Consider the following 26,728-nt stretch of genomic DNA (forward strand, 5'->3'; position numbering starts at 1 on the left):
AACAAGCGTAATATTATAAATTTTGCTCAAATATTGACACATTTGATTGTCAAATCTACAATTTCAGAATATACCACCAATTCGGAAGGCAGCAAACGACAGATATAATTACACTGTCATCATCGCTAGTATAACGCTACTAACTAAAATAAGTAGAGTAGAGTACTTGAAGGTAATGATGTAAGCAGTACGTAGCTCACCTCGCTATGTCGGCGAGACGTTTGATATGCGGGCTAGGGATGAGACATTATCGATAAATTAGTCGATAAATGAGGAAAAATTGTTTGGTTTAATTATTTATTTCTCAAGGTTTTTTTAGATGTGTAATAAAATATTTTCAATTACTGATACTCTGCTCCTATTGGTCGTAGCGTGATGATATACTTATATAGTCTATAGCCTTCCTCGATAAATTAACTATCTAATACTCAAAGAATTTTTCAAATCGGACCAGTAGTTCTTGAGATTAGCCCGCTCAAACAAAAAAAACAAACGATCTCTTCAGTTTCATAATATCAGTACAGATTTTGCTCAAATATTGACACATTTGATTGTCAAAGCTACAATTTCTAAATTTACCAACAATTTGGAAGGTAGAGCCAACTACATCTGTAATTACACTGTCATCATCGCTAGTATAACGCTACTACCTAAAATACGCAGAGTAGAGTACTTGAAGGTAATGATGTAAGCAGTACGTAGCTCACCTCGCTATGTCGGCGAGACGTTTGATATGCGGGCTAGGGAGGGGACATTATCGATAAAATATACGATAAATGAGGAAAAATTGTTTAGTTTAATGATTTATTTTTATGTCAATAATTTTAGATGTATAATAAAATATCTAAAGAACAATGTCCCTTGTTGTAGTTCTCCTCTCTTAAGTGAGATGATTGTATATTAAAGTTGTAATGACTCGTAAAAGCAAGGTTTTTGCAAACATCAACAAGTATTGAATTAAGTATAATATCTGTAGCGTAGTGGTTAAGTTGGTCAAAACGACATTATAGGCGACTAATCTTAAAATCCATTCCCAATTGGAATATAAATTTGTAAAATTCACCAATGAAAAATAAATCTTTTCGCAATTGAAAATCGCTAAAAAAAGGAAGAAAGAAATATTAATTCCATGCAAAAATCACAAAGCACTCATGCATAACAACTATCCGACCTGGTATTCGGACCCGTGATCACTCGAGCACAATACCGTTTAGACCATAAAAACAGCTGAAATTACATAGAAACACATTTACATTAATTACAAATAATAGTAATTGTATATTTAAATAGAACATAACTTAATTAGGGTTTTGAACCAATTGTAACGGAATCCACTGAATGTTGAGTGAGAATTTACATGAATTTACTAAAACATTAGTGAAATTAATTTGCTTTTACACTGAATTTCAGTAGTTCCCAGACGTAGTTGAATGAGATTGGCACTTTCAATATTTCGTACTTTTGGATATTTCGAATATTTTTAACGTACATTCTTTTCGTGTCAGTTGTAAAGAAAGTCTTTGAAGTATTTGTTAAGTAGTGTGCATATCAGTATATTTAAAATTTCGCAAGTTGGACTTTGATTTATTTTGATGGTACAGGAAAAATTGTATAGCGTTTATGAATACGTGTAAAGATTCGGCTTTTTTATGATTATTTTATAAATCTATGAAGTAATTTAAAAAGAAAAGATTTGTGGAGCTAACTTTCGGGATAGACGTACACGCAATTTCTTCATAAAATATTTACTGTAAAGGCGGGCTTAATGGTAATATTTATAAATCAGAAGCTTTGTAGTATTAAATAAATGAAGTATACACACTTTAAACTGTTTAATACAAAATCTACTTACAGATTTTGACGAAATTTGACACCCAGGTAGTTTTGAACCTGGACAATACATGCCAGTTTTTACCCAAGAAAAATCTTTCCAATATCACCAGTCTCTGTTCCATCCAGTCCCCAAACGAAACGAATTCGATCCAATCCTCGTTACGTAGATTAACAAAAAAAGAAAAATCCCGGAATATTCATCGATATATCCCGTGTCCCGTCTCTAGCGAGATGTGTTTCACATCCCGCGGGCCGCGCCCCGGGGTCAGTGTTAATTTATTCATTGCCCACTTTATGCTGTCGTAGCGCAAGCACAAAAATTTGTAACGTGTACAATTTTACTTTGCTGTACTTATAAATGTATATAAGAGTGACGAGACATTTTGTAAAGTGTACTGCAATTACTGAAATCATTTAAATATTTAAAGATACCAATGACAGTGTTGGAGATAATGATCAAATCAGGTAGTATATATACATGTCTCCTATTTAAACGAGAGAGTTTTGAAAACTTAAGTAACACACTAGTATCTAAGTTTTCAAAGTATGTGCAATGTAAATTTCCATATTGCAAAAATCATTCTCTCCATTATCTTTTTACGGTTAAAACGGCTGAAACGAATGCGATAAAATTTGGCAGGATGTTAGCTTGTATCCTGAATAACGACATTACTACGACAAATTTAGCGATGGGTGGAGCCGCGAGAACAATTATTATCGTTTGATCTGACGACAGAGGAATACAGCGTGATGTAAGAGTTGTTAAATCATTTCTTGATAAAATACGAAATCTTCAACACTTTGGTCAACAAACTTAACTCCTGTCTCATTATGGAGAGACTAAAACATATCCCTTTAGTAGTGTACTATATTTTTTTCCACAGAATAAGTTCTCGATAGCAACTCGATAACAAACTCGATCTCAAAATACCCTTCAGGTAAAACCTACTCCGTTTAAGTTCAAGTATTCGTGCAATGCTGAACGTAGGCAAACTTGCGGTGATTTATAGTGTGATGTATTACTGCGGTACGAATACAGGCTAGGCTAAGACTAAGTTTCTATTTACTATGTAGGTGCTGGTCTAGGTGTACAATTTAGGTTAGGCTAGGTAGAGTAATGACTGAAATTCTAGGGTTTTTTGTGCGATGGACCAGTAACTCGATTTTCTATAGTTAAAAGTATAGAAAATTCGAGAGTACTTGAGAGCGTTTGAATACTAAAATTACTTGAATTACTTAATTATTGCTAAACGTGGTTAAGGCATTTATCTGTTTTTGATACAAAATTGGTAAAAATAAATAAAACAACGAACATGAACATACAAACTACTGATTCAAGGAAAATCCGAACATATTAATATTTATAATATGTGGTGGAAGAGAATTATTATTTTTTGTTGGGGTTTTTACAAACATACAAAAAACGGGCATAAAGAAAACTCAAATTAAAGATAAAATATTTTGACAGTGTGGGATTCGAACCCGCAACCATGCGTAGTAGTAACAACGTGTTGACCAACTTAACTACTACACATAATATGTACTACATTTACGTAGTAATTTCTGTAAATAGCTAGATTTCTATTCCCCTAAGAAAAACTCTCACATAGTCGTTGACATTATTCCCTTTCTCTTAAAATGGTCTTAATCAGCAAAACCTAGGACTTAGGTATCCATAACATTGGTAATTTCTTAGATCTCATAGATATACGTTATCTAGAAGGCACACTTCTGAAAAAAGAGCGCGGTTCGTACTTTAAAAAAATATAAACATACTTTAAATTCGGATGTCATTTGCAGACTGGAAATCTCTGATTTTAGACTACTAGATCGGTCCGTACACATAAGATCGACAGGTTGTGATTTTGGATATCAACTAAAGGAGGTTTTTTAGGAAATTTTCGCTATTATGAACATACAAACAACGGATATAAAATGGTCAAACTGATAGACGAAGCAACAACAACGTTCTTCCATTCAATCCCACACTATCTTTGTCTTTTGTCTTTATGTTTGCCTTAATTGCAATGGAGTGTTGTTATATTCAGACGTAAGCTAAACGATGCTAAAGTCCGACAACTTATATAAGATTTAGATTTAGTTTATGATTAAGAATTCAGTGTATTTCCAGAATAAAGTAATATCAAACAGGCCACCGTCAGCTGCCTAAATCTGCGTGCCACTAATGTGCTAAATTCTAAATTTTGGATACTACCGCCAACAGCGTACCCTGCTCTTACCAAACTATATACTTAGCGACATCTAGACTGCTACATATCCGTGGTTCATCTCATACTATCCATTTTATCCTTCTCATAATCCTTAACGGGCCGCTAAGACATCCAAGTACTCTTATTTATTCGGGCCCTACATACAGACCTCTAGAACTATTACTATTTCTTCCACGTACGGTACTGGTGATCAGAAGTGCTCGTGAAATTTTATTACGGTCTTAGCGTCAGTGCTAGGTCTATTTTCTATGTTTAACACGTGTCGATGGAGAATAAGTATTTGAGGTCTGTGGAGCTGTGGTTAAGGTGGTCATGAAGCGGTCGTGGGTTTGATTCTGCGGAGTAAAAAAATATTGTGACTGATGAATAGATTTTTGTGGTTCACATTCTACGAGTTGGGTTTAAAAGGATATAAGGATTCATTTTGTCGCGCAGAAGTCTAAAGTTTGAATCTCGGATCAAGTAAAAAATCGGTCCTGTATTTTTTCGTCTACATAATATATGGTCGTTAAAACCGATTTTTTTTTATACTTCTATTAAATCCTTTCACGGAAAAGATATTGAATGGATACAATTGGAAATAGCTAATTTAGAACTTGAATAAACACACACGATGGTTTTTACTCCAGAAAATCTTGCTACATAGATGAAGTCACTAGCAAAAACTAGTCATTTACTATCCAAGTTAGTATTATTAAACATCAAAACCGTCAGCTTGTCAATATTTAAACTTAGTTATCAAGAGTCGTATCGCTAGTGGTTTTAAAGGTTATTCATCTTGAACGCACCCTGTATGTTAAATAGGTCACGAAACGAACCGAATTAAATTGTAAAAAGTCGCCTCGAGGCGTCGCGTCATCTTAATTTATTTGTTCAGAATAAACTGTAATAAGTTTTTGGTACTGTATTTATTAAATGCTTTTTTGCTGAAGAAAAATATAATTAGATTGAAGGCATTTAGTAAGTAGAAATATTATTAATTGTGACTCGCGTGGCGCTGTCCGCAGACGAAGACTTTTGAATGATACCAAATCTTCTCCTATGTTCATATAGTTACCCTATATGAACAATATGAACATAGGACAAGATTTTTATCGAAATCATTTCAGCAGTTTAGGCATGAAAATGTAACAGACGAGCATATAGAATTATATAGAATAACACATATCCATTACTTTCCTTTGAGTAAAATATTCTTCGCCTTCAAATAATATCTATGGTTCGAGTGGTAGTGTAACTGCTGATCACAAATGTTCTAGGTTTGTACCCTAGGTAAGGCGTTTCCACAATAGAAAATATTTTTAGAACTCATTTATGAGTGAGTCAAAAATCAAATCAAAAATTTTCCTAAGCCTAATAATAGACGGTGCGATGACTTTCTTTCAACGGAATATGAAAATCAGTCGCGACTTAATTTCAAATTCTCAACGCGTACAGACGAAATATGATAAAGTAATGACACAGCGGCCATTTGCATCTTATTTCTGACGTCACAATTACAGAATAAACTCTACGTGTCGTTAGAACACTGAAATATGAAACGGAAGAATGGTTTGTTGTTTCAATTAAAACTTTTAAAACGTTACGTATCTTAGTTGCTTTACAAGTGCTGACATTTGTGCAGTTATAATTTTTCAACGCCCGCACTAAGAATTTCTCTTGTGTCGTGGGGACTTTTACAAACACACAAACCACGGACACAAAGTACAACGAGATCCAAAACAATTTTTTTGTCGATTGCACAAAAATTTGTTCCGTGTGGGAATCGAACCCACGACCTCCCGCCACGGAGGCAGTCAATATTACAATTGCTTATAACCAGGATTAATTTAAAATATTTACTCTACTCCCCAAAAATCTGACTAAGTGTGAATAAAGTTATAGTCCCACAACTTAAATTTAGAGAGCCTTGGTGTACACGATTAATCAGATGCGTAAGTCTGAAGTTTTCAATTCTGGATTTTGTTGGTTATCTTCGGCTAGCCTTCAGTGAATCACACAAGGCTTTTAGCTAATATGTTGGACTAGGTTGAGTAGGTGAAAGAAAAAATCATACGTATTAATCTACAAAAAATCGAATAAAAAGTTGCAAAGAACGTGGTACTTGAGTTATGATTAAAAGTTTTACAAACACTTACTCTAAAGTGATATTTTCTTCTGAAATGTTAATGAGCCCGCTTACGATTGTCAGTTGTACTATGAAGGATAGGCTCATAATCTTAGGGGTTTCGTACAACCCTCGGGATAATATATGGGTTAATTCTTCATTATATTTTCATAGCCAGGGTTTTGGGGTTCTTATGAAGATTATACTGTTGAATTTTGAAGGGTTAGGTTTATCGTCTTAGGGTCTATTCATGTATTTAAGAAAATGGATGAAATATATTTTTAGGAAACGTGTATCATTGGAAAAGTGTAAAGGTGTATTACATTATTTTTCAAACTCTTGCTCTTTAAATTAGTGTTGTTTTACTGGGTGCTTTTACAAACATACACGCAGAGACAACTAAGTACTTACAAAAGTTCAGGATGATAAATGTGATAGTAGCGATAGTAAAAATTGGTAAAACATATCACACATATTCACAACTAGCTGACCCGCGCAACTTCGCTTGCGTCACATAAGAGAGAATAGGTCAAAATTTTACCCCTTTTTGTAACATTTTTCAAGGGTACCCTGCTCCTATGGGTCATAGCGTGATGATATATAGCCTTTAAACTTCCTCGATAAATGGGCTATCTAACACTGAAAGAATTTTTCAAATCGGACCAGTAGTTCCTGAGCGCGTTCAATTAAACAAACAAACTCTTCAGCTTTATAATATTAGTATCGATTTATACTAGAAAATAGTTTCTACAGAATACGCTAGGGGCGCTCTAAAACTGTCCATAGGTTTACGTTTTTCGTAAGAATGTTGTTAGTTCCTAGGTTCCTACACTGAGCAATAATAAACAATATTTAAACCATATCTGTCTCACAGCAAGGCACGAGTCTCCTTCCAGGATACAAGAGCATAAATCTTAAACCCACTATTGTATTAAAGTGTTGATTTTGAATAATAAAATGTATTTCTCTTGTTTCAGTTTGTTCTATCTGCGGTATAGCATCAGAACAAGCTGATCATGACACCACGAAGAACATGAGACAGTTCCACTTAAACATGGACGACCGATGGACCAAAATAAAAAGCAAACATACAAACAACGAACGAATAGACACTGTAAAATTTACGCCAATTCGTGACGACACATATAGGGATAATGAAATACAAGTAGCAAATTTTAATATGCATAAGTTGTACGTACAAAGAATGAACGAGAAGAAATATGGGAAGAGGAAAGAACATTCTAGAATAAAGAGGGAGACTAATGGAGAATTGTGTGAAGCCTTTTTGTACGATGCTAGAGATACTTATATAATGCATCCGCATGATAAGAATGCGTTTCCTAAATATTATTATAATAATAGTGATTGTGTTACTGTTATTGAGGGTAAGTGGTACTTATGTTACTTGTATTTTTTTGTGATCATTTCTTATGTGTAATACAATAAATTAGATGAGAGGCGCGTCTTCTTTCGTGAATAAACTGACATACCCTATGTTAAGGGTCTTTAAGGATTCGGTATTTGTAAAGGAACTCTCATTGGATCATTTTTGCTCTTCTATCAGCCTGTAAAGTTTAAAAAATAAAGGTTTACTGGATTTTGAAAAAATCGGTTTCGTTTTTTAATTGTAAAAGTGTAATAAACAAACAGACAGATGTACATATTTATAATGAAGTAGAAGCAAGGATTCCCATTACAGTTTTTGTCAGTAGTAATCTTTACATAATGTTTGTTTTGTATTTCAGCCGAAGACAATATGGTGATACACCTGACATTCGTTGATATGTTCCGAATAGAAAATCATCCGCAGTGTGCCTACGATTACTTAGAAGTAAGTATAGGTACCTCTGATATAATAACGCAAACGGAACCAAGTCGTAGGCATGTTTATTTGACTCTCACATGAATATAGGAGGTAAACTTTAGGCGTCACAGCAACTCGGCTATCATTGATAAAATTATTTCTAAAATCAGCTGTCTGCCAAAGTATTTGCCAATCACGCAAATGGGCAATCGTTTAATAAACATCATGCTAAAACTTTGCACGCACAACAGTTTTTTGAGCAGCTTTTGAAGATGCAAAGTCCTAAATTGCCAATTGGTTAGCATGGTGCAGTTTAGACCTAAACCATCTCTCAATAACCAGTATTTTGTTAAACTTGCTTTTATTTCTACCAGGTCCGAGACGGTAGACATGGTTACTCAAACCTGATCGACAAGGTCTGTGGCCAGGCCTTTCCCAGGCAGATGACCACATCGGGACCTTACGCGTGGCTGAAGTTCCACTCAGACGATACTATCGAGTATGAAGGGTTCAAGATCAATATTGAGTTCAGACCTGAGTCAACTAGCTGTGAGTATGAATCCATAGAAACATCTATACTTTAGTCTTTTTTTTTAATGGTTAGCATTACAGTCATTAAAATGTTACAAAAATATTGATTTCAATTTCAAACTAGCTGACCCAAAAGTACGCTCGCCTGCAATTCCAATCTTGGCACTTTGGGGGTTATTATCGGAAGAAATTAGAAGTCTATGTTTGATTCCAGATATTAACCCTTTGTAATTTGGGTCAATATCTGTACTGGATTATTTTATTAAAATCTGTTCATGCATTAAGATAAAACGTACGAATGCAAAAGTCACTCTATCTATATGATACACGTTTATATATTTAAAATAGTTATAGTCTCACTACGTTATACATTATAACTTTAATGTTTATGTAAATATATTGAACCTAAAACCTTTGTTTATGTATCAAAGAATTGTAAAAAAAACACGCAGTATAGAAGAAAGCACTACAAAGACGAAAAATTGCCGAGAAGTACCGTAAAAACCTAAAAAAAAAACACGCAATACGGCAGAAAACACTGCAAACACTGCAAAGAAGAGCTAATAAATAAATAAAAATATCTCACACATAATTTGTTACAGATAAAATACCGCAGATATGCTACAAAGAGTTACCAGTCAGTAACTTTGGAGTGATAGATGTGTCTTCTATAGATCCTGAATGTAAACTCGGTAGTTTGAACCATGCGTTGGATGTTCTGTGGACTATAAATACACCTCCTAATACCAGGGTAAGTTGTAGTAAAAACAATTTTTTTTTATCCCGCACTAAGAATTGCTCTTGTGTCGTGGGGACTTTTACAAACATACAAACAGCGGACACAAAGCACGACCAGACCCGAAACAATTATTTGTGCATCAATCGTATGGTAGTGATACGACGGAGGCACGGAGACGCCCAGTTCAAATACCACTATGCGGTCACCCATCTATGGAATGACCGCGTCAACTTTTGCTTATCCTACATATCGTTTACCGAACGGTGAGCGCAACTGGCTATGGACGTCTCAGTTGTGTTCTGAGATAAGTGATAAGCTCGCTGAGGACTCTGAGGACCAGCTTCAGGTTAAATAAGGCTTAAAAGAGAGCACATTGCATTCGTAATAAGTGTTGTTTTTTTTTTTCAGATATACCTAAACTTCACGAAGTATGAATTAATAAAGCCCAATGATTGCGAAGACAACGTCATTCAAGTGTTTGGTTCAGTCTTAGAGCTTGATGCAAAGTAAGTAACATACTAACACACATATAAACAAACATACAAACGTACAAACATACAAATCTACAAACATGCATACAAACATACACACATGTGTACATACATGATATCACGCCGGTTATCCCGAAGATGTAGTCAGAAATATACCTTCGTTTTAACTTGACCAGATTGGTAGATTCGCGAAGACTAACCCTATCTCTCATTTGCTTGCAGACCCGTAATTTTTAATAAAAGGTTAAAATGTTTTTTTCTTTCTTTCCCAGGTTAATACAATATTGTGGTTCCGTAGCAGGGTCAGTGACTACTAGTGAAGATCCAGGCAATATTATGTACCTTAGGCTATACGCTTCTAAGGCCGCTAAAAATTCCACGTTCAGAGCAACATATAATGCTTTTAGGACTTTAAATCCTAAAGTTGATGGTGAGTCACGACAACCACACTTATATTTTAAGAAATTGTGTTCTTTTGTGAAGGTGTTCCCACACAACTGTATCGATTCTTTCATCATTTTGACATTTAGCATGTACTTACAATAAAAGTCTCTATGACGCCCGTCAGAGGCGCTGATCAGATTTTCATACGAAATTTCTCGATGACAGGTCGGTTGTCGGTAGTCGATAGTAATAGAAAATTGAGCTACAGTTATTATAACGTTAGAAACTGACTTATAACATTAGTTTTTAAACAAATTTGTTTTAAAATTTTGTTAAAATTGTTTTGTTATCGTGTTACACGATGTTGTATAACGTTATATAACTGCTGTGTGGGAGCACCTTGAAAACGGCAGAATGAATTTGGATAAAATTAGGAAGGATGATAAATGTTACTTAGAATATGTAAATAGAATTTTCCGTGGGTGGAGCCAGAGGCAAAAGGTTGTTATATTACAATTTGGCTAGTCCCATGTACTATGCATGTGATAGGCGTTAATGAACAAATAATTTTGTTGATATCTCTTAAAATTTTGATTGGAATCTCAATGTAATTTTATTTTATTATTAACTAGTGATGGCCCGACTTCGTCTGGGTATAGTACGATTTTATCCCGGTGATCCCATTTCCGTGGGAATTTCAATCCCATACAAACCTTGTTCAAACAGTTACAAACATATTAAAAAAGGAATTATCAATTTAGTTTAGTTGTTTTAAAGTTATGCGTCCATACATTTCGGTGATTAATTTTTATTTATATAAATATTTTATGTGTATTTATCTTGAATAAACATAGATAAAGAAGGAAAACCAGAATATATTTTTCAATTCTTTTCAGAGGGATGCAGAGAGGACGAGTTTGATTGTGAAGACAATACTTGTATCGATTCTCGTTTGAAATGTGATGAGAATGGAGACGCACACTGTCGACTAAAAGCTGATGAGGATAAAGCTTACTGTGATGTAAGTATATATAAGATCATCCCGACTCCCCATGGGAGTGGGTTTCCTAGGTAGTTACAAAGGAACCACTTGGTGACATTGCTGTTTTTGCTTCGTTCCGATGGTAACGTATGCTACAGCCGCGTAAACATCTTGAAGTCGAAACTTGAGTCGGGTATAACGATGTATTTGATTTAAATACCAAAAAATACTGCAGTTTGTCAAGTCCCGTAAAACTGACTAAAATTCTTCTTAAACACTTCCTTCTTAATGCATAATGTTCAGGTAATAAAAAAATAATTACACAAATTTTGACTGCCACCGTGGCGCAGTGGTTTAGGTTACCACGCTGCTACCATTGCGACGAAAGGCCGTGAGTTCGATTGTCACACGGTACAATTATTTGTGTGATCCACAAATAATTTTACCAAAAAGAAAAAATTGTTTTACTTAGAAGTGCACAACATTAGGTACATTTGATTCCAAATTGTTATACATTTCGTATTTTAAACCAAGGTCATTTTTGTTACAGCAACAAACAGAATCAACGATAAATCAGCCGCACATCATGGTGATCCTTATTATCTTTTCTCTCATTCTGTCCGGGATGAGTTTTGTGTTTATATTCAAATGTATGAGGAAGCTGTATCAGGACCACAAGATTATTAAGGTCAGTGGCAGTAAGAATCTGTAAACCATAATTATTAAGAAAGCAATCGATAGTGGTTCAAATATTTTGCCCATGCAGTTTGTGGGCTCTTAAATTAGACAATGCACCTCACCAATAACTTTTCCAAGTTACATGTGAATTAGAAATAATTGTCACTTGCTGTAACAGTGACTGAAAATATTGTGATAGGATTTTGCATGTCTTTAAACAGTTCTGTAAATAAGTCTCAATCCTCACTTAAAAAAAGTTTTATAACTTGAGGAGAGTCACATAATGTTATTAAAACTGTCGCATTTTTGGACAAGTCTTCCCAGATTTCCTTTCTATATAAAAGGAATTTATCATTTTCTGTTTCCTGAACAGGCACACTTAAGTCAGTCATGTGAAGATAGACTAGACTCTATGGTCGGAAGCCGTCTGACCCTGGACCCCAAGCGGCTGCAGAGCGACAGTGAACCAAGGGCTAGTCTTGAGAGAGAAAACCATACAAATGAAATGTTCAAGAAGCAAAGAAGCTTCTCTAAACATAAGGTAAAGAGATAAAATATATTAACAAATATTTGTCGTATTTGTTAATATTATTTTAATAAAAGTCCTCGTGATACAGATTCTTTTTCGGTCTTTAAAATATGAATAATAATTATTAAAATATTCGTGCTGAATTCAAAAAATAACCTTATCAATATGTAAAGCAACAACAGTCATGATAATATTTGTCAAAAAACTCTTGAGTAAGGTTTTTATATGGACACTGGACAATCTTTAGTACTTGCGTATTTTTCTTCGTTATAGCCTTTTCAAGGAACAACGGCTACTGAGTTGTGATACTCTAAGGTATAAAAACTGTTTCCACAAGTCACTTTACATTTTTTATGCAACATCAAGACAAGATACTGATTTATATTATGTTATTATATGTATAGATTTAAGCACAAGCACTTGTTGTAAAAATACACCAAAATTGACTTTTCAATCATCATAACTCTTTTTCAAAATTGACCAAAGACGTCAAAAGTACATGCCACACCTTCATTTATAACTTTACACTTGCTGTACCTATAAACAGCACTTTCGGGTATAGCAAACGTGTATAAAATACACCCACGTTTCAACATTGCAAAATTGATCCTATATTGGTAAACAGTTATATATCAGGCATGTTATCAAACTACGGTGACAATGGAGCTCACTCTATTCTACTTAGTAATCTCACCCGCAACCTTGTGATCAGCACTCAGCAGTCGTATAGATTGCTGTATTACAAAAGCCTACTTTATTTTACATAACATAAAGTCTTACTCTTCTTTCTTCTTCCAGCAATCCAGTATAGAATCAGATTACATCCAAGAAACCCATTTAGACCTCGACGAAGAACCTTGGAGAAGAGAAGTGGACAGCATACCGATAGAAGCAGAAGATATTAGAATAGAACGGAACGGGAGAACTAGGAGAAGCGACTTAAGCAGGAAAGAAGAATCCATGAGAAGCAGGACGAAAGATACTGATGATAGTAGGGAGAAGAAAGAGATAAGAGATGTTTCTGTTGGTGCTCCGGATACGAAGGAATCTGGGTGTCAGACAAGGGAGAGTCTGTTTCAAACGGACCCTCCGCCAAGCTCTGATGGTAAGTTTTGTGAAAAAAACTTCTTACTTAACAATTTAAAGCTATTCAAAGCATGACTCTCAACCATCATACAAATATTGATAATTTTATATTCTAGATTGGCTTCGAAAATAATACAAAATTTTCCGAAAATTGGGATAGGTAGTGCAGTTAGATTGACATTGCTCCTGTTCTGCGTAGTGGACTCAAAGTCTAACATTTCTCTCATTTTTAAATAAGATCCGTGTTTTGTATTGTTTGCTTTCATTAACTAGTATATTTTTTTACTAAATCCAGTCTAGATATGAAACCCAATCCACCCAAAAAACCCAACAACACTTCGCAACCCAGTAATCGAAACCAAGACCTTCAGTCACATAAATACACCCCTCTCAGACCACAACAGTCAAAGCAGTCCATTCTTAAAATATATATAAATGCAGACTCGTGATTACCCCTATAATTGAAACACTTTCACACCTTCAACAGATCATAATGAAACATTCAAAGATTCACACAACCTTACTTAAGTAATAACTGTCTTCACCAAATTTCCTTCCTTAGTAATTGAAGGCGTTAACTGCCTATAACGTTTCATTAACGATGTCGTTATATTACAGAATCGCTTTATTTTAACGATGTGAAGAGTTAACGTTTAATTTGAATTACAGACGTTTGCAGTTTAACGTTGGACTGCGAACTGCAAATTATGACTGCAAACTGCATATATTTTTTTATATATATTTGTCTTCTAATTGGTAGATTATTTAGCTGTAGGCATGCTTTAATGTAGGAAAAAATATGCAATAATCTTGCAGTACTTATTTCCAGATATTATACTATCGCGACTTGCACATTCAAGTAAAAATATTTTTTTTAATGCTCTAGTAATTTACAAAGTACTTTTTATCGTTCCTAAAAGTTGCTTAAACCATTTTCAAAGGAATGACTAACCTAACCGGGTTTGTCTAGGCTCAATGAACTCAAAACTTAACCCTTCTCTCATTTTGAAAGGAAACCCATACCCGTAATAGTTTCATTTATTTTAAAAACCTCATTCTCAATATCACCTAACCCAGTCACGCCTTTAGCAACAAAATAAATCGAAATCCCAGTAATAGGTAATATACCTGGGCAACTTTTCTCGTAATCTGATAGGAAAGTAAGCTTATCACTAACTCGATGTCACAGACCTAGTAGATATAAGTTTTCTAATCAGGAACTTTTCTGGTTCCCGCTGTATATTACGGAAAACGGAACACCCTGTATTTTGGGAGGTAATACGGAGTATAAGATGACTACTGACTGACTGACATTATAGGAGCATTTTTTTTTTGCTGTCCTACCTGCATTTGCCCCTATGCCTACGTCCTACGGTTTTCGGAAAGGACAGTTATTTAGTAATCTATACGATAAAGTATACGTATTATAGCCTAGTCGCCTTAGTGGCAAAGTAGTTCAAGCCGTTTGATAAAGACAGCTTAACAACTTTAGCCTATTTAACAAAAAACAAAACTGGCCAAAGTGCATTTAAAAAGATAAGAAATAATTGAAAACATTGATTGTAAAAACCTTATTAAAAATAAAACGCAGAAAAAATCCAGCAAAAGAAATGCTGTTAGTTTGGAAAATAGCCATACAAAAAATCTCGATAACCACTCGATACCCAATAGTGGAAACCACCCCACTTTATAAAAATTCCATTACAACTTAAAGAGCACTCAACAAACAAACAAACAGAAGATTCCCCAATGATATTAAAGTTTCTATATTTGTTCTTGATCTCGAATTTGACCTACTTCCGTTTCCTCTCAAAAATAAGGTCAAAAACTTCCCTTTGAATTTTGAGGAAACCAAAAAAGGCGTGATTCAAATTCCATCATCCAACATTCCACCATTTTGTTTGTATTTTGAGAAAATTAAAAACATTTTTTAACTTCAACTTTAGAAATTAAAATACTTTTGGTTGAACACATTTCCGTGTGTCAACTTTGTGTGCGTTTTATTATTTTTTCCGGTGTAAAACACTAGTTTTTTCCCGTGACGTCGTCTGCGTTGACAAATTTCATAGAATAAAAAGATCTTCAACGCTTCACGCTATTTCAAGCTGTAAACTGTCTTTAGATGTAGTTTTAGTAAAATCCGTTTAGTATTTTTTGCGCAAAAGAGTAACAAGCATTCGTTCATATGACCAAAACTTTTACATCTATAATATTCTGTGGTCTGCCCCCCTCAATGGGTAGACGTGATGTATGTTCTCATGTATGTATGTTTTATACATAAAAAAAAAACCTCATCGATATTAATACAATACAAAAGTCATTGAAAAGAAAAACAAGCAATTACAAAAAGGCGAGAATCCCATCAAAAACATTTTGCCTTACCCTCTTTCTCAAAACAAAGTCAAAGAAACTCCCCCTAATTTTACAACACATACGTCTGCACACACCCCCAAATAAATCGGACCTGCGACCCAGAAGTTCGCACCCCCGAAATAGGGGTTGTTTTTTAAGGGGCGAACACATGGGTCTTTATGCAAGAGACATTAGATGCAGCATATTGTTTAAACTTAAAACTAATTTTAGGCTAAGCATCCTAATAAAAAGACCGTCCGTTTAAAATTAATCTTTTATGCATAAAAATATATGAAGTTATGAAAGGCTTATAAAGAGTTTTGTTTCTTTTACTCCTTAGTGAAATGAAAAAGAGAAAACATATTGTAGTAGATTTTTAACTTAAATACGGTTATAGTGTGTTTATAAATAAGAGGGTTAGTGTATAATCTAAGCGCGTAAACTTTCAGACTTTGAACGACTCGGGATTCAAACCTTGTGCAATGCAGTCAGTCTGTTAGTAAACACTTCTACTCGAAGCATATAGGCAGCCTTGAGGCAAAAATTTCAATAACAACCCATTAGATTTTTTATAGAATAAAAATATAAATGCACCAGCAGTCAAAATATATTCTCTCATGTACACCCACCCTAAGTATCACTCACAAATCCGTATTACTTTTCTAATATTACCCCTTTCTAATAAAACCCTTATATTTCAAAGTGACGTCACAAAAAGAGTCATGGTAGATATCAGTGTGTCTTGGAATCCTCGCTATTGTTTTTCTCCTATTTGATATTGAGTTTCATTCGTTTCTTTATACGTTTGTTGTTTAAACTTGTTTATCCGGTTGCATTGTTTGTTTGTTCAAAGAATATAATATCTTTTACCAATATAGTGTAATATTTCACCCTACTTTATCTTCTACAATCTATAAATCTGCCAATTACTATTTAAATGAGTTCAGCCGTTTTGTCTGACAAACATCAGTATGATAGGGGTCAGGCCTTGAGTCCACTACGCCAACAATTAACATTAATTTGGTAATTGTCATCACTTATTTCGACTCATTTACATCGAGATCTGTGAACAATAGTGAAAAAATAATAGGTTAAATTTAAAATTATACCGTCATCATTAACTACTAAGTAATATTCCCGAAACAAAAATGTACCCAATATCCATAACAACAGGAACCATGCTCTGACATTCTAAAGCAGTCTGAAACCGCAATCATAAAAGACTAGGCGCCTTACAAATTTTATAACGCCAACTATCGGCATTGGCAAAGGCACGTTCGGCACCTTTCATGCCATGCAACAAACTCGGCCTTGGTAAATTTAAGAACTCCTTGCTATCCCTAAAGTTATTATAGCACGCTGAAGAATTGTTGTCGTCAATGTGCGCTTGCATCTAGTAATTGCCGAAGGATTGTTTTCTTTGCCGATGCCGATAATAGTCTCTCATATTCTTTAGCATCCTGAATCAACAGTCAGAAAGGAATAGCGCTATACAAATTTTAAGAAGCCATCTCTCTCTAACATCGCTTTAGCATGTCAGAGTACGGACCTACAATAATCCTATAGTCATACAAAACCTACCTTCCAATATCCAATCCTGTTCTAACAGTTTTTTCTCTAACAGACACTCCAAATTATTGTATGGCCAGAGGAACCAAGGGCGCACGGACAGCCATCCAACTGAACACAAGTAAGGATCGCTTCAATATTTCATTCTCAGGATCTGGCTCCAACAGCAGAGGTTTTTCAACCTTCGGCTACTCGGGTGCTACGATTGCTAGGCCTTCGCCCCCCGTTGCTACCAACACTTCAGAAATCCACATCGAATTATTGAAGCAGCCGTCACAGGAGACTAAACCACGTGAGTAGATTTAGTAGCTGGAAAGTGATATAGCTTGTTTTGTTTTTTTGAAAAAGATATATCCCGCACTAAGAATTGCTCTTGTGTCGCGGGGAATTTTATAAGCATACAAACAACGGACACAAAGTACAACCAGACCCGAAACCATAATTTTTGGATCGCACAAATAATTGTTCCGTATGGGAATCGAACCCACGACCTCCCGACGCAGTGGTATTGGCGTGGCGACCTAAATTACTATTACCATAATTTAAATTTAAGGCATTTAAAACAAGATGAATAAATATAGATGAAGGTAATGAAGTAAGTAGTAGGATAACAAGTTTAAAGAAGCTACCATATGAGTAATGGGTATAAATATAAACTGAAACGAGTCGAAAAAATTGTCATGAGTAGAAAAAGTCCGACAAATAGACGTGTGAGGACAATCAGAGATCGATATGAGAGGGTTTAAGCCAAATTCGATAGACCAAAAAAAAATGCAACAAACAATATGTGGAATAATCTTTACTTAACATAATGGTGTCAAAATACATAGTAAATGTAGTAAATTGCGTTCATTCCCGAGCGTAATAAAATGAAATATAGTTAAAATAGTCATTGAAGATTAACTATTTGCTTTTAGTAATTAAGAAATTTTCATAGAATTTAGGGTTTCACCTAAATTATAGTTGTCAAATCATAAAATCAACCACAATATTTGACATTTTGATGATTCAATTGAGATTCCATCTCTATTACCACAAGAAAATACTTGAAAATTTTGTAATAATTTATCGTACCATCATAATATTCAAATCTTATATTAAATGTACTTAAATGAGTACAAAAGGAATTATTTCTGAGTAAAACTCGATAGCTTTTAGATAAAGTTTTAATAGTCTTTAGAACAAATTGTTTAGCCTTTGATGTACTCTTGAATCGTAAAACTAACTTTGATAGAAATAAGGAGACTTTCAAAGGATACAGTCGTGGAATTTGATACTCGGTTGAACTCGCAATATGAGAAATTATTTGAAAAACATTGTAGAATATTTTATAACGATTATATTTTGGATCAGTTTCGCAATGTTTTTGTTATGTATCTTGACATTTAAAATGGACGTTAAATTGATTCTTAAGGCTCCCGCAAGGAGGTCTGTAGCTCGATTCTCTACTACTATCGACTGCCGACAACCGACCTGTCATCGGGAAATTTTGTATGAAATACTTATCAACGCCTCTGATGGGTGTCGTAGGAACTATTTTGGCAGTACATTCTAAATGTCAAACTTTTGATACTCGACAGGACCGATTATACAGCATCGCGCTACTGAGCTGTTAACTAATTTTACATGAAAAATGTTTCATGTAAAATTTATTAATATCTAGCTGATTATTGACAGTCCATAGTAGAAAGGAATCGTGCTTATAGTAAGATGAGTTATAATTGAGGACGGAGTCAAGGAATGAAGACGCTGAAAAATGTTTCATGTAAAATTACTTAATATCTTGCTGATTGTCGACAATAGTAGAAAGAAATCGTTCCGCTGTACTTATTGTAGAATGAGTTAGATTTGAGTACGCCAAGCACGATGGTTTATATAAAATACGTACATAAGATCACAATTAAGCTAACTAATTACCAAAAAAAGATCCCAACAAATTTCTTTAGCGTCATTCACATTCATACATTTTTCCATACATGCCCGCCGACTACGAAAGGAATCTTGATATCTCGAATTAAAATTATTTTATAGTTAAAAAATATTTGAAAGCGTAGACGTCTTATCTAAAGGAAATTACTCAGCCTTAATTTGTCATGTTCAGATTAATTACTTTACTTTACTTAAGAATTTTATAGAAAAATATTTTAAAAATCTTTCACAATAATTTTTTGTTAAACGAAATTTTCTTTACAGAAAAGAAGCTCGATCGTCGTCCCATCAGCACAGAGACGACTCGATCAGCTCCCGATGTCATCATTGTCTCCAAACCGATTCGCTGAGGCTGACCTTTGGGGCCCCCTCCTTGGGCCCCAATCCCTCCGGACTCCTGGTATCCTCTCGAACCTCGCACCAGGCCTGAGGGCTCGTACCATCCTCACACTTGTCACTTAGATAACTTCTCAAAAAGTATGTCTTTCGACGCGTGTGATGGGTACTACAGCAGATATTTTGATGAGAAACCAAAAGTTATATATGACTACTGTTTAAAAAGTGATTTTGAGTATAAGAAATCTCAGACTTTGCCTAGGAATTTAGGGTCGTCGGTAGACTATAAGCCTAAAGTGTATCCTCAAAGGAGTGTGTGTTTTCACGGGGTGGATGATGATGAAGAGTGTCGGAGACCAAGAAAGACTTTTGTGGTGACGGCAGATATCGAACCCCATAGATAACGATTGTGAGAACTTTTATAGCATTTTTTGAATAGATAAGGGTTTTTCGTTTTGTGGTGTCGTTGCTGTACGGTTGTTATTTTTTTCAACCTATTTTTAGTACCTCGAAATTCGTTTTTCATTAAACGTGTTTGTGATTTGAACCCATTAATAGATTGTTTATTTCTGCGAAAAACAATATCACAAATATGTACTACCATTTTTGTCCACAAATACTTTCCCTATCGGTTGAAAAACGGAAACTACGTATCGATTGAAACTCAATCGGTTGAAAATATAACAATGGAGCAAACGCTTGATTTGAATTTACGAATTAGTATTCATTGTGTTTTACTGTTTTTAAAATATTTATTTACAGTTTCACTATTATGTAAATAAATAATAAAATGAGTGAAATGTATGTTTTTTTAATAGAATATGGACAAAATGTTACCTATAATACTGATACGCACATAGTTGTACTGTAATGCCAAATTAATCACCCTAATGGGTGGTTTAGGGTGTACATACAAAATGAATACTGCCATTGGTTTAATAACTCATTATTGTGGAAATATGGAAAGCAACTTTCTGGTGTATTGTAAGTTTTCTTATTATTGGATTGTGTTATAAAAATATGTTATTCTGGTTAGTTGGTCAGTGATGATGGAAATAATATAAATCGTATTTTTGTTTTTCCAATATAAAAAAATACGTCACACCTTCCTGTGATGTAATTAATAAATGATGTTTATAAAACATATTGCCGACTTCAGAAAAATAATTTGTTAAAAACACCGGTACATTTAAGTACAACTAGACATATGAAATATGTAGTTAACAGTTTTAAATGATTTTTTGACAGACGTAACATCCACTTACAGAACTAAATTATAGTTTGAATTTAATTAAAAACCATCATACTTTTTACTGTAAATAAAACACTTTTAAATGTAACAAGAACATTGCTTTCCAGGTATTTCTGCAATAATAAAACTGAATGCAATAATTAACTATCATAGTCTAGTAAGTTTAATTGTTTGATTCAAAAACGAATTGTTTGTAATATCGCTTTAGGAATTAGCTTTAAAATTATTATTAAATAATTATTTTGTGAAAATAAAATTATTTAGTCAAATTGTTTCTTGTTCTGTTATTTATATTTAGAAATGTTTAAATGAAAATAATAATGATTTTGTGAAAATAAAATGTTCAGATTTTGTTACGAATATACATTTATCATAAAAGTCTTCCAAAACGTGTCGAAAATATTTAATTTCTCTCGCATACATTTTTGACAAATAATTGTCCTACCATTTTTTAGATTTAATATTATCTACAAAACAGATTTGAAGTTTTTAAATTATCGCGGTTTGTACACATAGTACAAAATTGCTAACGAGTTATAAACACGATGAGAATATTACTATTTTAATACCTTCAGTAAGCCCGTGACCACGGTCGAGGCGCTCATAGCCAGTTGCGCTCACCGGTCGGTCGAGCTATAGATGGGTAACCGCATAGTGGTATTTGAACTGAGCATCTCCGTGCTTCGGCGAGCCAGTAAATAGTCGGTCCCGGTGGTTGTCTTCTAAGATAACAGTCGCTAAGCCATGTCAAAGGCCTTTCGGGCGGCTTGAACAACTTTGACACTAGGTTGACCACTAACCATACGACAGAATAGAAGTATAGACGGTCGATATAATTCGATCGAAACGTCTGGCAGCAGAATAAGGTATCGTAAATTTTTACATTTTCTATCATGTTTAAGACCCGTTAGCAATTTTGTAAAACAAATTTATTAAATCAAAAACATTTTACATTTAAATGTAAAATAAATGTAGTTTTATTAGTTGTTAGACGAAAGAATAAATAGACCAATTCGACTAAAATATAATTATAAGAATCAATAAAATATAAGAGTGAATTAATTGTAAATAAATGTAGATAATTTGAATAAAATAAAAAATGTTAGATACATTTTAAAGAAAATATTTTTAATTGATATTGTAATTACAATTTGACAATATTATGTTAAAGTTAATTAACAAAAACCTATTTGTATTACAAATAAAATTGAGGTTTGTTAACTTTGTTACGCCGGTGTAGATTTTTATTATTATATTTGTGAAAATGACTAGTTCTTCTCCTAAGAATTCTTCTTAAACCTACAAAATACTAAAAAAGTAAGGCAAAGGATAAAAAACATTTAATACTTCCAGATATTTTTTTTAAACGTTCTCAACTCTTACGTGGCTGCTTTCACAGTCACAAAATGGTGTATTCTAATTTGCCACACTTTCAAGGAGACGAGCGATGTCCAGCTACGTCGCACAGTTTTACCGCCACTTGCGACACTTGTCGCAAAACATTTTGTCCTAGTTGTATTTTGTTTTGCATGCCCTCAGAAGAGGGGTATGTCGAGCTCTCCCGCCGGCAATTCGTTCCGGTTTAATAAGCCGGTTAAAAACCTGACGCTGTTCCTTCAACAGTCACCATAAGCTGGCCAGGACGCGGTACCTCCAATTAGATACTCCGCGTCCTAATGCCCGGTTTCTGAGTACACTTAGCTGTAGTTTATCTATTCAATAGCGTTTTTTTATATGAGTTTAAACGCTATCGAATAGATAAACTACCGCTAAATGTATCTAAGAAACTCGAGGTAAGGCATTTTGTCTATCTATAGTTCTAACTAACGCACCCAACTCGCGTTAACCCCACATTGATCTTCTCGTATCTTTAAGGCGATGTCTCCAACCGACTATCTATCTACCTTCACGGTTCACCGATAATTAATTTCCTTCGCTTTCAATGTCAGGAAGCGCTTGTACCCGAAATTGTTTACTAAGATAGTTAATTTGGTACAAAAACACATCCGATAAAAGTTCTCGGTTATTTTTGTTACAATTATCATCTTATATATTTTGTTTCATAAAATTGGATACGTTTGTATAGGTACTTAGTGTGTCTTTTCATACATAATTTGTCAGTAATGAGCAGTTATTTTGGTTCAGGAGTTTTTGATGATTTATTTATTTCTGTTTGTATTTATTAACTTTCAAACACCGTGCAATTACCCAACCATAACCATTTGAAGTCACATATAACTGCCTCTTTAATCAATGAATAGAATAATGAAACGAAATATTTAAAATAATATATTTACTCGAGCAAATAAATAGCTCATTAAAATCTTATGCAGATGCTTTTAACGTAACAGCAAATTTGGTTCTTCAATTCGCGCAGCTAAGCGGAATTGGTTATTCATCGGGGCATATTAAACTTTTATGACTTCCCGAATCCAATTAAATCCTTATTTTAAAACGTCCCCGTACACCCATCCAGCGCTCATCCAATCACATAATTTTCAAAGTTATTTATCAAATAAATATAAAACTTTGCACTCTGAAAATGAACTCAAAAATTTTAACAGATCGAGCAAAGGGAATGCCAAACCTCTTCACAATTCGATTTCTACAACTTTAAAATTTAAATTAATTAAGGACTTCAAAAGGGCACCTTGTCTTAGAGGTATTGGGTAGAGCAGCGCGCAAAATTATTATTAGCCAATCAGAGCGCTCTAAGTTTTAAATTCAATTTTGGCTTCGCGAATGCGTTTTAATCAAGGCTAATTCGCTTGGAGGCGGTTCGTTTTCGCTATGTTTTTGGGTACTTGCTCGTAATTAGTTTCTGATTGAGCGATACAGGAAATAAGTTGTAAATGAAGTTGGTAATGAAAGAGTTTGAGTAGAGATTAAAGGGTAACTTGTTCATTAAGCTAATATGATACTCTGAGACTTGAGGAGACAGTTAAATTACATTATTCTGAGTCGTAAAGCGTTAAGTGTCACTTAGGAAATTTTCTAATAGTCGACCAAAGAAAAACTTCAATTAAAAACTTGCAAAATGATTTTTAATAACATTTACTTACGTTGCGCATTTTTACTAAAAAGACCTGATACGTACTCACAATCAGTACGTTACTCACAGCGAAAAAGGAAGAAAGCGCAAAGAGCATTACTTCAGTAGGCTACTTAATCTCGGGTCGGATGACAACCTTCCGAAACAACTTCCCTAAAGAAAAATAGCTTGAAAAATAAAATAATTCACGTCTAATTTAGCTAAAAGACTGGCCTTTCACTTGAACGAGTTCAAACAAGATTTATAGGCGTAGGTCCTTTCGACTTTACAAGTGAAATTAAAACTTTTGAAATCGTCTCGAGCTATGTTTCGGTGAAAAATCTTGCAAATTCTCCCTTTGTTGAGTTGAAGAAATTCATCTTATCTTATTTTTTTGGATGAACAAATTGTTACGTTTTGTTGAAATCAGAAAATGGATCTAATTTTGCCATTGTTAAAGGGTGAAATTATAAAGCTATTCTTTTTGAAATACGACAAAAGATTAGAAAATTAACCTAATTGTTTGACGAAAAGGAGTTTGTTCTTCATTGTTTTCGTAAAAATGCGTTACCATAATTTACAATAAGTGTAGTTTGTGTTCATAAAATGAAATAATTCATAGACAAAATGGTTTGCCCACAAAAAATATTGTGAACACAAAAATTTCAATCAGGCATTTGTGATTGAAAAATAAGTTTCTTTGATAATAAAGTCACAAAGTAGGAAATCTTTGTTCCACTTCGAGAAGTGTGAAATAGTTCAAGTCTTGTGCCAATACTTTGTAGTCATAACGTTGGCTTAAAATGTGTACGAACATTGTTCCTTGTCAAATTCTTAGCCAAAAACTATTTGTAGGAATGTTTGAGAGCAATCCATTCAAGAGATTTATTTTACAACGTACTAACTTATGCCGTAGGTTCCACTTGCCTTGTAAAAACATCATCATTATTAATCAATGACAGATGATTAGGGTGGTGAAGAATTAGTGCACTTTCGTTCGTGGTTGAAAGGTAGGAGTGCCAACCGCGACCACATTTACGACAGATAAAAGTGCCAGAGGAAGATGAGGTGGTGGCGTTACGTTAGTGTCGTAGGACACACATAACAATTTACAAGATAGTCTATCGATTTGCCAGATTCTATCGAAATCGATTCGTCCGTTTTGTTGTCAAAGTGACAAATAAACTAAATCTGGCTAAAATCACTAAATTGTGCTGGTACTTACAGTGTGTTCACTAAGTTTGTAGAACGAAAATCATTTATCTCCGAATAATGAATATCCATATGTATTTTATTGTTTGGAACTAGTCAGTTGAAATAAATACTATTTGCGTTTAAATTGAATTCGATGAAATTCAATTAAGTTTAATAAAACTTCATAACTATAACATTTTTGACAAAAATATTGTATAGAAAACAGAATTAATAAAAATAATTGTTTCGTTGAAAAAAATGTGTGTTGATTTTTATTGACAAATTGTTTGAAAAATTGTTAAATTACAATTGTTTAATTATTTTGTTGCTTCATAAATATATGGTCTATCGTAGAGTATAGTGTAAATAGTATGTAAATAGATTAACGATTTATATATTGTTAAATTTGTAAGTAAATAAATAAATTTTAAGCGTTTTTCTTAATATTTGTTTTATTTTTCCTTACAAATAAACAACTCAAATTAAATTATTTTAACCCATTACTGACCTTTTGCTGGGCACAGTAGTCGCTGCAGTAAGCACTATCAAATATCGAGAGTTTGACATTTAAAATGTACAGCAAAATGATTCCTACGACACCCGCTAGAGGCGTTGATGGAATTAGATTTTCATATAAAAGTTCTCGATAGCAAGCCGATTGTCGATAGCCGATAATAATAGCGAATCACACTACAGATATCTCGTAATAGGTATGAGATGGGTCAGGCCTTCAAGAACTGCTCAAAAAACTTTCAAGCTGGTTTCATCAGTATGTTTTCCTTCATCGTTGGAACAAGTAATAATTATTCCTTATGCACATTACTTTACAAATTCATTGGTTAGTTGGTTTTGAAATTTCCGCCGGTTCTTAAGTTCTCAACAAAACAGGAAGTATTAAAAATATTATCGAGCAAGTTTTTTTTCTATCATGTTACAACAATATTGTTCGATTTTCTAAGAAAAAACTTGTGAGGCTTAATAATTTGATGTTAATAAAAGAAAGTTGATGGGAAAGACAAGCAAAAGTTAAGTATAGAACAATATTTCGTAAATTATTTCTGGGAAATGAGCAGAGGACGTCGATGGATGACTTCGAAGTACTATGAAATCGAGAGTGAGTATGAGATATGAGTATTTATTACTTTACATGGAGAATTTAATATGGTATATTTTTTCTTATGATTAAAAAAAGACAAGTCCCTCACTAAGAAATGCTCTTGTGTCGTGGGAACTTTTACAAACATACAAACAACGGACACAAAGTACTACCAAATCCGGTGCGATCCACAAATGATTGTCCCGTGTGGGAATCGAACCCACGACCTTCCGACGCAATGGAAGCGGCGCGGCGACCTAAACCATTGCGCTACGGAGGCAGTCCAAAATGATTGATAAGATACCTAACATACAGGGTGTGTACTGCTAACACGGACCAGAGATATACTTCTAGGACTTCAAAGAATGTGTCAAAGTTTGATGTACTTTCATCTATCCCACCAGTGCCTCCCAATCCTAAAATTTATCGCAAAAATATTTTCTAGTGCGCCCGTTAGGGGCGCTGATCAGTAGGCCGATTCTCTACTACTATCGAAAATCGACAACCGGCTAGCTTTAAAAAAAAAATGTATGAAAATCTGATCAGCGCCTCTAGCGGACGTCGCTGAAACAAT

The 26,728-nt window shown here is 34.1% G+C and overlaps 1 protein-coding gene across 3 annotated transcripts in view; it reads left to right on the plus strand.

The window, feature by feature from the left end:
* Positions 1–25,502, plus strand: part of Neto (Neuropilin and tolloid-like) — a 196,271-nt gene extending 170,769 nt beyond the window's left edge. For all 3 annotated transcript variants that reach the window (XM_076129323.1, XM_076129322.1, XM_076129321.1), the window contains 12 exons: positions 7,149–7,556; positions 7,917–8,002; positions 8,350–8,524; positions 9,109–9,257; positions 9,654–9,751; positions 10,009–10,166; positions 11,017–11,141; positions 11,653–11,790; positions 12,154–12,321; positions 13,108–13,414; positions 17,468–17,608; positions 19,510–25,502. In XM_076129323.1, the coding sequence (XP_075985438.1) occupies positions 7,149–7,556; positions 7,917–8,002; positions 8,350–8,524; positions 9,109–9,257; positions 9,654–9,751; positions 10,009–10,166; positions 11,017–11,141; positions 11,653–11,790; positions 12,154–12,321; positions 13,108–13,414; positions 17,468–17,608; positions 19,510–19,595 (2,039 nt within the window). In that variant the 3' untranslated portion in view covers positions 19,596–25,502. The remainder of the gene's footprint in view (positions 1–7,148; positions 7,557–7,916; positions 8,003–8,349; positions 8,525–9,108; positions 9,258–9,653; positions 9,752–10,008; positions 10,167–11,016; positions 11,142–11,652; positions 11,791–12,153; positions 12,322–13,107; positions 13,415–17,467; positions 17,609–19,509) is intronic.
* The last annotated feature ends 1,226 nt before the right edge of the window (positions 25,503–26,728 follow it).

This window comes from Anticarsia gemmatalis, chromosome 22 (assembly GCF_050436995.1).
Source record: "Anticarsia gemmatalis isolate Benzon Research Colony breed Stoneville strain chromosome 22, ilAntGemm2 primary, whole genome shotgun sequence".
Taxonomy (NCBI): Eukaryota; Metazoa; Arthropoda; class Insecta; order Lepidoptera; family Erebidae; genus Anticarsia; species Anticarsia gemmatalis.